Genomic DNA, 15,921 nt, shown 5'->3' on the forward strand with positions numbered 1-15,921 from the left:
ACCTCCCGTGCATCACCTGATTCTGGACTGGATCTGTTGGTCCAGTAACCCGTGGGGAGCGTTCAGGCAGCCAAGCAACAGGTCATGCAATCAAGCTTTGGCCCCTCGCAAATTCCAAGGATTAAGATTTAGCGTCGTCACATTCCTGCACAGAAACAGCAAAGGACGTATTTACCACTTTCCCTCTGTGAGAAACTCTACTTGGCGCATTCGGTGCAGGTCTGTTGTGACTGGATGTAGTTTCAGGTACATCTAGAGACAGGTTTGTATCGCAGCAGTTCACCATCACTTTTTAGTGACCTCATGTGATTTGTATAAAACTCTACAAGACATATTTTCGGATTCTGACTGACTTTGCTTGATAAAAAATAAATAAAAGCAACGATAGAGTCTTGGTGGCCTTGCAGTGGCATTCAGTGATATTTTGTTGTGTTGTGCACAGCCCGCTGGAGAAATCAGTCACTGCACTGAACGCTCACATGTTCACCAATGACAAGACATTTTGTAAAAAATAAATGAGTGTATTAATAATATAATAAATGCAAAGGAAATAATATCATTTCCATTTCAAGCTTAAAACAGGCACGTTAACAGCTTGTTCGATCTTATCTACAAAAAAAGTCAATCTTAATCAGTGTCATAAAAGCAATAAAAGTGACTACCAATCATAAAATATCATAAACACTGCTCATAACTGTTGTAATAAATGATATGACGTGCTAAAAGCTTATTTAAAAACTTGTTTAAGGAAAAAGAACCATCACTTTTGGTTTAGTTTTTATCAGAGGAGAAAACCTATAGCACAGAGTAAACACAAAGTTTGATCAGGTCAGGTTATGTAATCAGCTACATCCTTCAACTTTGATCCTGCATGTGTGGGCGTGAATATCCACATGTGCAAATAGTATGTAATACAGGGAATCTGTGTATTAAAGGGGTGAGTGTGACATACTTAAGGTCCAACGTGCTTCTTCCTTATGGTCCAACCCAACTCTGATGGCAAGTATAGTGTCTGTTTTCATGGGGTGGCACAAAGTAAAGGCTATAACAGTGGTGAGAGTGAATCAAAAGAGTAAAGCTGCAGACCAGAAAACCAAAACAATCGCTGAAAGATGCTAAAATGCTCAGGTTGAGGATAATTGTTCGGTAGGGTGTTATTTCTTTAACTCATTAATTATTGTTAGCAATAAAATCATGGTTATTGTAGCTTTATAGTGAGACAAATGGAGCATATGGAAACTGTATAACTTGCCATATGTGAGACAACATGATAGCAGGTGTAATGCAGCATCAACGGAACACGTTGAAAAAGAAAATGCATAAAAACAGTTTATTGTGAAAATTTGGCTTACATATATTTTCAAGGACAATCAATACAATTGTAAAAAGGCAAAGATGACGATGAAACAAAAATACAACAATATGAATTCTTCTTATTAACCGTTGTTAATAGTACATATAAAGTGGTTTCTCTACAACTCTATTGTCAGTGTATAACAGTTAAGTTAAAACTTACAGTAGCAGAGCGACAATGCACCGGCTCTTAGTCCACTGTGCAAACTTTAGTGAACTTTCCCAAACAAACACCGGTGATTCAGAGGATTATGTGAATGTTGACCTCTAGTGTTTGTGTAAAATGATGTGATGTAAGAAGAAGTGTGTGCAGTGTCAGTTACACGAGATGTTCAGAAATGTTAGATGCAGCCAGGGCACATTAACAGAGAGAATAAAGTGACCTTTCTGTCTCTGTGACATATCTCAAATATACACAAAGATTGTGTGTGTGTGTGTGTGTGTGTGTGTGTGTGTGTGTGTGTGTGTGCTTTTTCGAAGAATGTCAGATTTCCTTGACAAAGACCATTTTGCGAATAAATCAACTTGACTTCCTCCTTAAACACTGTACCAACGACAATGTATCCACCCTTCAAATTTTTACCAAACATGTACACCAATCCAAAAAATGCTCTAATCTTATGTTTTATTAGTAAAATAGGTGAGCTGTTCAAAGTGGAGACAAACAAACTGAACTGTTCATCCAGAGAGAAGGTGTTCATTGGGATTGCAATGTAAGTCTGACATTATTTAATGTGATTTTAAATAAAATTGCTATTATTGTTTTTAACCTTAAAGGGGACATATCATGCAAATTCCACTTTGTTAGTGCTTCTACACGTTAATGTGGGTATCTGGCATGTCTACCAACCCCAAAACTCTGGAAAAAAAACACTGGCGCATTTTGTTATGGTTCCTCTAAGTCAGAAACGTCATGCTTGATTGACTCGAATGAGCTTCCTGTGTATTGTGTCGTCACAATACACTGGAAGTCTCCCTACATGGCCTTGGCCCACCCCCCACCTCATCCCCCCCGCCCCCCCCCACACTCGTTACGCCGGGTTTACACCGGACGCAGCGAGGCTGCGAGGCAGCGCAGCGCCGTTCCCAAGCGCGCAGCCGCCTGGCTGTTCACACGGGACACGCATTTCTCCACTCACATGTGGCATTTGTCTGGATCGTTGGGACTGGGAGGCTGCAGCAGCTGCTCGGGCGCGACCGCTCGCTCTCCCATGCGTGAGCTGGAATTTGTGTCAACGCCACACAGCTAGCAGTGTGGAAGACTTCCGCAGTGTTCAGCACTACTGTAACACTGGCACAAACACACAGAGCCCCCCCACTCGTTACGCCGGGTTTACACCGGACGCAGCGAGGCAGCGCAGCGCCATTCTCAAGCGCGCAGCCGCCTGGCTGTTCACACGGGACGCGCATTTCTCCGCGCTGGTCAGCCCGCGATTCTGCTTTCTCCGCTTGTTGTTGTACCCGTTGAATGTCGGGGTTCGGGGGTAAATGATGGTCTTCATAGCCCCCCCCCACCCCTCTCTTTCTCTCTCTGTCTGTCTGCTTGTGTGCTTGTAGTGGATGGGCAGAGGGGGACATTTAATTATGTGATTGGGAAAATTAAAACTCCAGGACAACAGAAGGGGAATACAAAGTATGGGATGCATATTTGATAATTTATATCATATAAAATATGTAATTTATATTGTTTAAAATCATGGGGGGAAAGGGGGGAGCTGGCTCATTAGCATTTAAAGGAACAGGCACTCAAAACAGGTCACTCTGTGGAGGGCTGTTTTATACAGGGTAAAAAGGGTGCTGTTTTAAATGATCCTTGTGGTATTTTGACCAAAGTATGTTACAGACATTTCATTAAGACCCCAAGGAACCATATCAACTTGTGGTAAAATGGGCATACAATGTCCCCTTTAATGCCAATAAAGCAGATTTCTCAGAGCTCAGAATTTATTTGGAATAATAAATCCCCCCAAACATCCTGTTCTTTTTTTCCAGAGGCCAAAGCTATCACAGGGGAATCAGCTAATATCCATAGCAAAGTAGTTTGGAAAACACAACTAGATAATTTTGGTTCTAGTCTAATTTTTTCAATTGTCTTGATCATCTGTACTCCTGACACCCCCCTATACCTATAGAACACTTTTCATACAAAGATAACCTAGGACCTGAAAATCACTTGAGGATCTTTGTACAGTTTGAGAGAAACATTTGGCCCCTATCAGCACCGATAGACAAAACGATTCTCGACTCCATCAACTATGAGTGATTTCTTACTTCCCTACTGGTCGAGTTGTGTACATTGTACATCACAAGTCTGACGCTCACTATTCAATACGTTACATACAATTTACGACATGTACAAAGTTTTTACAATTGACTTTTTGAGCAGACTAAACAAACTAACCAGTGTTGAGCATCTTTGTGCTAAGCTGAGCTGATCTAACAAATGGCAGTCTGTAGTTTCATATTTCTTATTCCTCGAGCAGAACTATTCTCCTTTAGGTGACCCATATATGGGCACCACCTCAAGTGGGATTGAGCTGCAAATATAAAATGGTGATTTAAGAAGATGTGTCCGGATCTCCTCCTCCTCGTTCAAGTATTACACATCTGGTCAATCTTCTTTAATAAACTAAATATATTTCATTCTTGTGTTGCCTTCACGGACTGGATCATCCTTCAGCAATCACAGACTACACTGACTCTGATGGGTACAGGTACCATCTATAAAAACTCATACTGTATGTACAGTAAGTGAAGGATTTTTTCTTAAAACAAAAATAATCATCTGTATGGGAATTCAAATATCTGCCATTCCTAATTATACCTCTTATAGTGATCCTTGTGTATTTAAGCCGCTTCATCTTGTCTAAACTTTACATTTTTACTAAACTATCACACATGATACCCTCAACCACCCTCAGTGTCTTCATTATAATATAATTCATTGAAGACAAAGCAGAGGGATCCATAATCCCACAAAGTGTCAGCCATATTCAAAAAGACTTTGTCAGTAACTCATAACAACACTTTTGTCTTGAACAAGTATTTAAAACAATGTACTGTACATACACTATACTGAGCATATACTGTATATATGAATACAGCATATATACACATACTGCATAGAAAACGAGGTATACAATTCTGACACTGTACCATTACTGTATCTGGTCCAGTCCGGGTGCAGCACAGTAGTTAAGTAATGGGAAATACTGCATGTGTCATTCACCTGTATTATGGTTTGATGTCATACCACCTTAAATGGTGCTCTCCTTGTCTGCGTCCTCTTTGTCTTTGGCGATGCTGATGTTGGCGTGTCCGTTGACCTGTCCGTTCGCCTCTAGTCCGTTTTCTTTAGCCTGATTCCTCAACGCTAACTTCTTCTGTCGCTTGACAATTTGGAGGTAGAGACCCACCCACAGCACGTTGGACAGGAAGTAGAATCCATTTATCAAGCCCATGTATGTCACCCTGGGGGAGAAGGATGTTGGAGCAGGTGAGGTGAAACAGTTTCAATGTCACTTCTCTTATTTGTTTTTTGTTTTTTTCTCGTTGTAATTCTCTACAAAACACTAATGTAGGAGCTGTTCACCTGTTTATTCAAAGTTCAATGAAGCCCGACTCAGTACAAAGAACCCCGGACTGAAGAATCAGTTGCCGTTATCGTGAACGTGCTGTTGTTGTGATCGTCAACAGTCGCCTGTCTATTAAAAGTTTATTCATATTGAACGGGTGTCAAATCGCACCAGATTTGAAGCTGCACTTTCTTGGGCCCTGAACAACACACATGGTTTTTGTGCATCTAAATTTACTTTCAATGTTCCATAAAATCCTCAACATTTTCATCACTCGTGTGTTTGTCAATATTTTACAAAATTGTATATTTAAATAGGTGACAATGAAAAAAAACTCAATCAGACTCCTGGTAGATGATAGAAGATATTGAGTTCCATAAGATGCATAAATGTAAATGTAACGAAAGTAATTTGACATTAACTTTTGGACACACTTTACAAATCTAAATATCCTGCTTAAATATTAATACTAGGCTGGTCTAGCAAGAAAATAAAATATCATTAAATAAAAGGTTCATTGTACCTAAAAGCGTTTGCATCATAGATCCGACATGCTCCTCGACCTCCACACTGCTTGGTACCCCACTTCAAACAGGTTCGGTCGATGAGTGCTCCGAAATAAATAGGAGGAGGGATCCCACCTGGAAGGACACAGAGTCATGTGTGCTTACACTTGAACACATAGGATGAATATGATGTTTATCGCCTGGTATAAGTCTCATTTTTATTACAACACTTAGTCCTGTACTCACCCAGAGTTCTTACGATCAGTGTCTGCATTCCCAACGCCAAGGACTTCAGGTCTGGCTGTATGGATCTGGAACGTGTAGTGAAAGTCATATTAATGAGTGATGTCAATGTATGGCCCCTTTAACCTTTATTATAACTTAACTCCACATATGTTCGATGTCTAAATCCAACAACCTTGGACACTTGAATTCCCCATAGCCAGAGTGGCACTTCACCCACCGCTTACATCATATCACTCCACCAATGTTACACATCACTCATATTTCATGCATGTAAGGTGCGCCACATTATAGTTCCAAATATAAATTTAAGAGAAGAATTCAATATGTTTACTTTATATAATATATATAATGACCATTGATTAAATTATTTAAATTGGATAAATTGGGGAATCTTCAAAATAAATCTCCAGAAAAATAAATAAATTGTATATTATTAATGTTTTTTTTTACCAGGTAATCAGACAGTAAAACTAAGCAGCCATGAAAACCACTGTTCTCTATTCACTTCATGAGTTTTGTGTCTCATCGTCTAAAGTAGACTTAGATACATGACATACGTATAAAATGATGAATGTAAATAACAGGAGAAACATTAGCTCCTTCAGATTTAGAGTCTCTGACCTGAGCAGCACTATAAATCCTGGCGTTGCCCCACATGCAGAGATGAAGGATCCAATCACAGACAGAGCCATGTAGATTTTAAACATGCCGTCACAGTCACTGTTCCTGGGGCACTGGCCCAGCACTGCAGACATGTTCGCAGCTGATGTCCTCATGTCTTCGACGCAGCTACAGTTATGAAACATCTGAAGAACCAGAGAAAAGAGAGGAAATGTGAGTTGTTCTATGTTCATGAGTTAGTAATGATCCTGTGGCCTGAACTCCCACATCACCCACCAGAAAAAAAACTACTGGTGAGGCTTTAACAACATTAGAAACAGGTTATTCATTCCATTCCAACAGCCTTGGCCCTTTAGGAGCTGCTAGTAGAACTTAAGACTTATCATCACTTGCACACAGTTTGCTCAATTCAGTTTGTTATCTCTCCCAAGGAGGTTAACTACTGTCTGTTAGTTTGTTTGTAAGCATGATTACACAATAAACGCCTGAACTGCTTACTATTTAACTTGGTGGAAGGATGAGGTTTGAGTCATGGAAGAACCCATTCAATTTTGTTGCAGATCAAGATCAGATGATTTTTTTCACTTTCTTTAACATCATGAGATTTTTCTGTTTCAAAATTTTTTGTTGCATTCTCAGAGATTAATTAATGGATCTTGATGGAAAGAAATCTGTCATGTTTATGGGGCTGACATTTCAGAGTGTGCGCAATTTTCTCCAGATCTAGTGACTTTAAATCTGGCTTCACGAGGGGAATGTTGGTCATGTTGTTTTCTACATTTTCTAGAAACTAAGCGAATCAAATGTGGGCTTGTGACAAGAGACAGACACAGACATGAAGTATAATCATGCTCATGTCTGGTTACATTGTGTTCTGGACTTTGGAGCCAGTGTCGGTGCAGAAAATAGTATCTGTGATGTCTCTCTGCCCTTTTTCATTCTCTTTTCCTCTGTGATTACTCAGTGTCACTGAAAAATGGTCAGAGAATCATCACAGAACCACAATGATATCAAACTTATACGTCTTGTAAAAGGGATCTCTTGTCATTTCCATTTGGCAAGGTTGTTTGTTTTTCCTCTACCAGTTACACCACTTCTGTGAGGGTCTCACCATGTCCCTGCCAATGCCAGTGGAGGTCTGGCAGCCGGCCAGACATGGCGAGGCATACGTCATGCCGTTATAGGCACACACCGGGTCCCAGTGCTTCATCGAGCAGGAGCAGCCCACATTGCACTGCGACAGCAAAGCCTGATGGTTGTGTGACACCTGAGGAGCCCTGGTGCACACACAAACACAGACATGGATCGAATTAAACATACTGTTAAGAATCTTTATCACATTCATACAGCATTGAGAGATGGTTAGTGCTCTACTCACCCCTGATATGAGACGGTGAGACCAGCCACGTCTGCTTGTCCACAGTGCATGAAGACCTGCATGGAAAGCATACTGAAGGACACCACTGTGGTAGTAATGGACACCCTGGCTGCTCCGATGATGCCCAGCTTGAAGCGTTTCAGCACAAACCCTCCGGTGATAATGCCCAAGGCTACGGCCGGCAGGTTCAGGATACCTGGAGGGATCAACACGTTGGAATTACTTTAGCATAAAATCGTCCTACTGGTCATGTAATTTACACTGGGTAACACTTTGGAGCTGTAGGAGATTAGAAATCTAAAGGGAACTGTAGATTTGTAAGACCTTTGAAGGTATTTTAGCTTAGGTCCCAACTTTATTTGACAGATGAGCATCATCACAAAAGTTGAATAATTGCAACTAGATGTCTTTTAACACTATATAAATTATATAAGATGGATGTTTTTTAAATTTTCCGTGACAAGGTCGGTTTGGTGTTTGCATCTGAAGTGGCAGACGCTAGCTGCTTGTCTTATGTCGCTTTTACAATTTGTCATCATATATTTGTAGAGTACTTTGAATTGCCTTGTTAAAATGTGTTATACAAATAAACTTTATAACAAGCCTTTTACCAGCGATCCATTTCTCAGAACAGCATGTTCTCGCCATCATTTGCATTAGCCACTTTTCTGCATTAGTTTTATCCAACTATTTTGACAGTGCTCTGATGGTTTTTGGTTTATTATAAAGACATAAATCGTTTAATTAAGGATTTATTCAATCTTTTAACAACTCTTAAATTACCTTTAGCTCACTATTTGAATAAAAACTTTTTATTTGCTTTGATAATTAGATTTTTAGTTGCGCTCCACCACAATCTTTCCACATTACAACAGCAGGAGTACTACATGGAATCTAAATAATTCTGGTTGGTATATAGCTAAGATAAATGACTTCATGCAGGCTCATTAACAATGTTAAAATACCTTGTTCATGTGTCAGTAAGAAGCTCCAGTGAGATAACACTACATATAAGAGCTGTGTTGTCAAAGGATTTTTCATTCAAACCTGTTCAGCTGTTATTCCTGCTACTTTTCATAATCATGGGTAATTGAACGACAATGGATTTAAATCTATAAATGTTCAAACAAATAACAGTGTTTACTTGCCACGCAGGTAAACAGTCATAAAAAGTTAATCATAGCTCAAGTTGATACTTTACAGACACACTCACACACACAAAAGGAGAGTCCACAGTGGGCTACTGTGCTCACATTCCACGTTAGCTTTGTCTCTCACAACCACACTTCCCTTCAATAACATCATTGTTTCAGTCGCCTCTGGCTACAAAGTGCAGAGTTATGGCTCCGTACCTATGAGGAAAATGGCCCTGGAGGCGGATTGGCCGTAGATTTGCTCCAAGTACTTCGGCTTGAAGGTGATGAGGCCGATGAAGCCGTTGACGGCCACGAGGTGCGTGAGGATCATCAGTGTGAAGATGCTGTTCCTGAAGAGTCGTCTCAGAGACGGAATGAAATCTGATGAAGGACAAAGCACAGCGAAAGGTGATAGAAAAGTTTTACGAAGATGTACAATGGTTTCCTTACTATGACTGCGAGAGTAGAAATGTACAGTCAAACTAATTTAGTTAGACTTTGGTTTTTGCCTAAAACAAACCTGTTCACAAATGTTTTTAACTACTACTTTATTCCCGGCTATTTCCTCTAGAACTGGTTTGTCTTATTTTCATTTTATGATTCTGTAGAGCAGCCTTTGGTACCTTGAAAGGTGTCACATCAATCACAATTCTTATTATTCTATATATTACAGCTGTATGTCTGTATGTTTGTATGGTAACACATTTATAAATACCTTTATCTATACATACTCAAATCATACATTTATATACATAGAAATCTACTATAGCCTAAAATAATAATAAATAAATAACTTGAATTTTCTAATTTAATTTAAGTGTGTTTGTTTGTCATAATTTACCTTTTTGCTGGAAAATAAACTCTTCAAATGTTGTCATTGTAATATATTGAATAGTATGTTTGCCTTGGCTTTAGCAGCAGGTCCCACATTTTTCATATCGCAGTAAGTCCAGGTATCAGGGTTATTGGTCTGGGTTCAGGTTTTACTGGGCTTTACCTGGTTAATGATTTAATGCTTTTATTCCTAAACCTGTCAACATAGTGACACAATTCTCAGAAGTCTTAGAAATGGTTTATGCTCATTGTAGGTGAAGCCTTATTTGAAATAACATTCTTACATACTCGCTAAATTGTTGAAGGTAACTATAAATTAGATGTTGCAGGCTACACGTTACCTTTAGCCATCTCGTGGAACGTGACCGGCTTCTCTTTCTCGTCATGCTCCTGGTTTTCCTCTGCCAGGAAGTTCTCCTGCTCTGCCACTGTGGCCAGCTCTGTGCTCTTACTCTGACTCTCCTCCTGGCCCTGCTTGGGCAGAGACTTGGGCAGGAACCAGAATGGGATACTGGAGAGCAGCAGCACGGTACCGGTCACTATGAAGCCCAGCCACCAGGCCCCCACCCAGCGGGAGTCCTTGTGGTTAATGGTGATGCTGTCTGTGAGAAGGAGAAGGGAGATGGCAGCAGCTTTTGAAGGAGGGTTGGAGCATTCAGGCCTCTTGATCAGTGACTGTCAGAAGCTCTAATGTGATGTCGTCCGGCTATGCAATCTCGTAACACCACATTAACACATACCTAAATCCACAGATCCAATGTCTACATAGATCTTGGCAAGGAAGGAGCCAAGCATGTACCCAAACATAGGTCCTAAGATTCCCACTGTGTGGATACAAGCTGGAACAATGGAGAAACAGAAAGGTTAAATATTCCTGTACTGTGACTTTAATGGAGCAGGAAGATAAAAGATCAGAGTGATATAAGATGGAGATGATGTAGCTAAGCTCCACAGCAGAGTATAAAGCAACAAAAGAAACTAACCCAAATAGAAAGGAGTGTTCTCCTCTCTGGAGAAATCATCCAGGTAGGACACACCCAGAGGCATGATGGGAGTCTCTCCAATCCCCCGCAGCATGTTTCCCAGGAAAATGTAGATCCACATGGACGAGCCAGCTGCCTTCTCACAAGCTAAGGGAGGTGGACTTAGAATGTGAACTGAAACCTCATGTAATGTTCAAAGTATTTATCTGTTCTTAGCAATGTTCATCCTCGGCTCACGTAAATGCATTGATTTGACATTATGACTACTGTTAGGGATGCTTAACAGACTGTTCACAGTGGCAGAGGTGTTTGACTTGTACCTGCTTTAGGCCCCAAATCAAGCGTCTCATCTGCGTCAGTCATGCTGTGGTTGGACAGACAGGGCAGGATGTTCTCGGTGCTGTTAATGTCTTTGCTGTGAGTCACACTTGTCTCGTATTTATACCTGGAAAACATTAAGGATTATTAAACAACTGTTCAGTTCAGTTCAGTAAACACACTATAAAACAGTTTTAACTGAATTGAAAGCATTTTGGGATTGTGCATACAGTAAACACTGTGCTCACATGCTACATATGCACATTGTTACTGAGTACATATTTGTGTCTTATCTTATCTGTTGGTTTAAGCTCTTTAAATGTGGGTGACAGTGCAGATCTTATAACTGGAGTTAAACTGGGGCAGGAAAGTAGCATGGCCTTTGTCAAGCCACATGTAATGTATTGTCTTCATAGATTTAATATCTTCCTAATAACAACATTCATAATACTAATTCAAGGCTGGATTATGAAAAAGGTGACTGGTGCAGGGCCTCTGACCTCCAGGGGCCCCAAACGCCCCTGTGTGTAAATTTAATTAACTGCATGTTTGTCAAGGGATTATTTCACTAAAGCAGAATAACAACTAATGTGGGTCATGCATGATGTCTGACCCTGTCTTATTAAATCTGATTGTTGTGTCAACATCTAATTTTAGTGTCATGTTAACATGTTTGTTTGAATATAAATTGCATTAATGTGGGACAATTTAAATTACCACTGACACACAGAAACCACGAGAGGCGCAAACAGGCTCCCAAACAACTCAATCCTGCAGTGCAATTAAAACTATATTATATACTATTATATTTTGCAAAGGGTGCTTCAGTTTAATATAACAAACAAATAACTCATTATTGGATTCAGGCCATTGTGGTTCAATATTACTTTATTCCTGCCTTCACAGCAGCTCTGCCTCCAAGAGCTGGTGTCGCTACTATATTATTCTAACTGATGTGTATAACTACTGCAGGATATACCTTGATAAGTCTTAACTGTGTAAAAGTTGAATATTGAGAATGATAAGCAAACTGTGTTCTTACAATCCCTGGAAGAAGTGGGGCATGGCGATGAGGAAAGATCCAGCAGCCATGATCAGACATCCGATACCGATCAGCCGCGGACGATGGAGCTTCGCACCGAAGTAGCTCACAATGGCTATGACCAACAGGTTGCCTGGGAATGAGATGAATGAATAAATTAATTGTTGGCTGAACAAAGTGCTTTGACATTTTGGCAAATATGCTTTTTCGCACTTTCTTGCCGAGAGTTTGATGATTGAGCAGATGTGATTGTCATGTCTGTAGGTTAGATTTGTTACTGCAGTAACTACCAGTTAGCCGAGCTTAGCATGCTCAAATGCAACATATCCTGCCTACCACCACCTCTAAAGCTCACTAATTAATACATAATTTATTTTAGTTTGTTCAACCCATATAAAAACCAGAGCAGAGGACAACATGCTGTGGTTTTGCAGGAGTTATGAGACAGTCCCTCTCTTATTTCTCTATAACTTGAACAAACAGGATATTCAGTGTTAATTAGTGAGCTTGAGTAGCTTGATGTTTAGCTGCCATACAGACACAACAGTGGTATAGATCTAACTCGTGGCAAGAAAGCAAATAAGCTCATTTCCCGATAGATCAAATTATTCTTCTAGGAGGGAGATTTAGTGGCTCAATCTATGTCACAAATCTAGTTTTCATCCCCCAATATTTTCACTTTTTAGAAATATTTTATTATACCAACAAAATATCCCATATCTAACATTGCACATACCCATTTCAAAGCTGCCATCGATAACCCCGATGAGGGAGCTGGGGATGTCGAAGCGTCTCTCGATCTGAGTGATGGAGCTCTTCATGTAGGCTCCACAAAAGGCTTTGGCAAAATACACAGATGCCAGCGAGGCCAGGAAGAGCTGGAAAACACACAAGAAGTTGCTGGATGAACCTTTTCTCCAGTGAAACACGTTCAGAGGAAGCAGATTTGATAAGGATAAGTGAAAAGACTTGTCAATATACTCAGAATAATTGTTTATACCTTTTGTAAAATGACTATCTTAAAAATAATCTCTTAGCTAAGGATTTTGAGTGAGAGGATTAAACTACCTTATTGCAGTTACAAGAATCAAATCAGAGGATTCCTTTTCTAAACAAAGTCTCAAAGGTTGTAACTAATATTGTATTATCACATAGACGCTTCCCTTCTTTTGATTGATTCCTTGATTGACTAGACTCGTCTATTTAACTTCATCCATGTCTAAGGCATTTGTCATTGATTTGCAATGATGGCCAAATATCTGCTTGTTGAAATTTCTTATTAGTTTCCTATTTGTCCTTTTCATTTGAACATGCAATTTTTGTAGAGTCATAAATGGAAGAAAGATTTTTTGCTCTATGGAGAGACACCGCTCTTTCAGTGTTTATTGTGTGGATCAAAACAACAACCATCGTCATGAATGGCCGAGGCCTTAGCCACTATATCACAGATTTTTGTCAATGTGACAAGTTCACAACAAATAAAAGGATTTATTTGAATTTGAATGTTCAGCTCAAACACCAGGCCAATGTTGGCCTTCCATCGTGGATGTAAATAATCCATAGGTATCTTCCACTATCTGGCTTTACAATAGGCCACACAGACCTGGCTTCAACATTGATCTGATTTACATTACCCTAATTTACATTAGAATAAGCCTTTTTAAAGATAGAAACCATTAGCGTAATTAAAGAGTAATTACTCATTCACTAAACAGGGGCAATCATAGGCTAACGTGTTGCATCCTTTCTGTCTAAAAATCAAGAGTTTTCAGGCTCAAATCTTCTACAGTTATCTTAGTAAACTGCAAATGTTCATATGGAAATACAGCAACAGTCCGGACAATGGGGTTTAGAGAATGGTCTATTGACTAACAATGACTAAAAACATGAATTTCCAACACGTTGTTATTTAACAGCAGCTAAAAACATTTACATTAGTGACACGATTATATTTTGTGATGGACAAAGAAAGAGGGTTTTGGATCACATTGGACAAATACAATTACCAGGTATTTTTGTGGTTAATTTGCTTTACCAGTACAAATACTGCTTGCGTGCAGTTGTATCCTTGCCCCTAACCAAGTTAAAAATTGAAAGGGACTCACTCTGGGTTGTAGGTCATAGACTATTGTGTTATATTTAGATATGTGCCACTGCTTACCTAAGAGTTCAAGTTCCCAGAGTAAAGCAACATGGAAGGCTTTGTACTTTCATGAGGATGACTGGGAATTTTTTCCAAGAAATCAACATCATCAACAACTCTTAATAAAATAATTACAGAATGTCCCACTTCACTTGTATAATTAGTCGGATATTAGAAAGTGTGTAATAAACTGTCATCATACTGACAAAGAAGTCAATGATATGAATCCAGGTCAAAACAACCATTTCACTGTTATTTTTCCCCATTCACCAACTATCTGCCTTATCTCTTGTCACTTGTCAGACATTAACGTGCATTTTAGCGACTTTACTGTATTAATGCTTTACTTTTTTTACTGCCCAATCAGGTGCAGCATTAGTAGGACACAGACAATAAAGAAATACCACACAGAGACAAGATGGAAATCAACACATTTGGCTTGGTTAGTTCTTTTGTCATTGCACGGTCTCAACACTGATTTGGACGACATATATGAAGCAGTGAGTGACCGTCCAAAAGGTTTCAACACAGGGAGAGGGTGACATTTCACCCACCTTGAGCTTGGAGCAGCAGGCCTCACGTGTTTTTTTGGACTCTACACTCATGATGCTGTTCTCGATAGATGCGAGGAGGCAGAAAACACAACACAGAGAGGCCTGCAGAAACAGACACAAGGAGATTAGGAGCAAACTCATTTCTATGCTGTGATAAATCGGGGAACTAGAAACACATAAAGACACAAATCTCAGTGTAACTAAATAAGTAAAGTTTATTTGTACAGCACTTTTCAAAGACAAGAGTCACAAGTGCTTCACAGGGCCAAAGAATTTTTAAAAAGAGTTAAAACCATACTAATGTAGAAACAGAAAACAAACACACAAAACCACTAAAAAGAACAATACAGAGTCCATTAAAGTGCATAAAGAGACAGACCTGGTAAACATACCTCACTTGAATGCCTGTTTAAAGATGTTTTAATTGGTTGTATAAAGAGTGGAGTAGATTAATTAATTAATTAAGATGTGGTCCCTGGCCTGGATTCGTTGATTTCTGTCATACACACTTTAAGATGCTAAACAAATTAACTTTTGCAGTCGGTTTCCTGATCATAATACACACAATATACCAGTAATTTACACGTAATCAATCCATTTATATGACAATGTTTCCTTATTGAGTGTAAAACAAAAATGTGCAGATTTAAAAGGAATAAAAAGGCATAAAAAAGAAGGCAGTATTTACCTGAGCAGCAGCAGTGGTCCTGAGAGGGATGGGTGGGATGTGCTGAAGTAGCTGACGGCTTGTTGTACCTGGCAGGACTTTGTTCTCAAAGCGACAGTCTTATCACAAACAAACTACAACATCACCTGTAATCAGTAACCCGGCTACTTATGTGCACTTGATCATGTCAATAAAAAGTCCTGAAACCCCTAAAGCCACTGAGCACATAGGCACACACACACACACACACACACACACCCTGCACTGGTTGGCTAACGTCCAACAGGAGATGTGTGTCGGACCAGCACCGGAAGGCTCAGGAGGTTCACTGAACGCAAACGCACACGCAGACAATCATGACTCGCTTGCACTCGCACATCCTCCTCTGTGAACATCACAATGCCTCCCGAGTATCCATCCTTTTGAACGCACAACAAACAGCAGCAGCGTGAAGCTGGTCAAAGCTTATTTTACAAGCCCGCTGTTCCTGGTAGTTTGCTGTTTTCAAAGAGTGAAATGCTTTCCTCTCCTGAAGAAAGTCAGCTTTTGTAAGACTGGGTGTTTC

The 15,921-nt window shown here is 39.8% G+C and overlaps 1 protein-coding gene across 1 annotated transcript; it reads right to left on the bottom strand.

The window, feature by feature from the left end:
- Nucleotides 1-4,319: 4,319 nt before the first annotated feature.
- On the bottom strand, nucleotides 4,320-15,640 carry LOC117757524 (solute carrier organic anion transporter family member 1C1-like). Its single transcript, XM_034578746.1, has 15 exons — nucleotides 15,378-15,640; nucleotides 14,690-14,791; nucleotides 12,729-12,870; nucleotides 11,993-12,125; nucleotides 10,953-11,077; nucleotides 10,633-10,779; nucleotides 10,390-10,488; nucleotides 9,991-10,251; nucleotides 9,032-9,196; nucleotides 7,680-7,875; nucleotides 7,413-7,578; nucleotides 6,302-6,486; nucleotides 5,681-5,745; nucleotides 5,452-5,569; nucleotides 4,320-4,824 (listed from the first exon to the last, which is right to left on the bottom strand). Exons 2-15 carry the CDS (start codon nucleotides 14,738-14,740, stop codon nucleotides 4,611-4,613), a joined length of 2,067 nt encoding a protein of 688 aa, XP_034434637.1. The 5' UTR covers nucleotides 14,741-14,791; nucleotides 15,378-15,640; the 3' UTR covers nucleotides 4,320-4,610.
- Between the last annotated feature and the right edge of the window lie 281 nt (nucleotides 15,641-15,921).

Source organism: Hippoglossus hippoglossus, chromosome 23 (assembly GCF_009819705.1).
Source record: "Hippoglossus hippoglossus isolate fHipHip1 chromosome 23, fHipHip1.pri, whole genome shotgun sequence".
Lineage (NCBI taxonomy): Eukaryota > Metazoa > Chordata > Actinopteri > Pleuronectiformes > Pleuronectidae > Hippoglossus > Hippoglossus hippoglossus.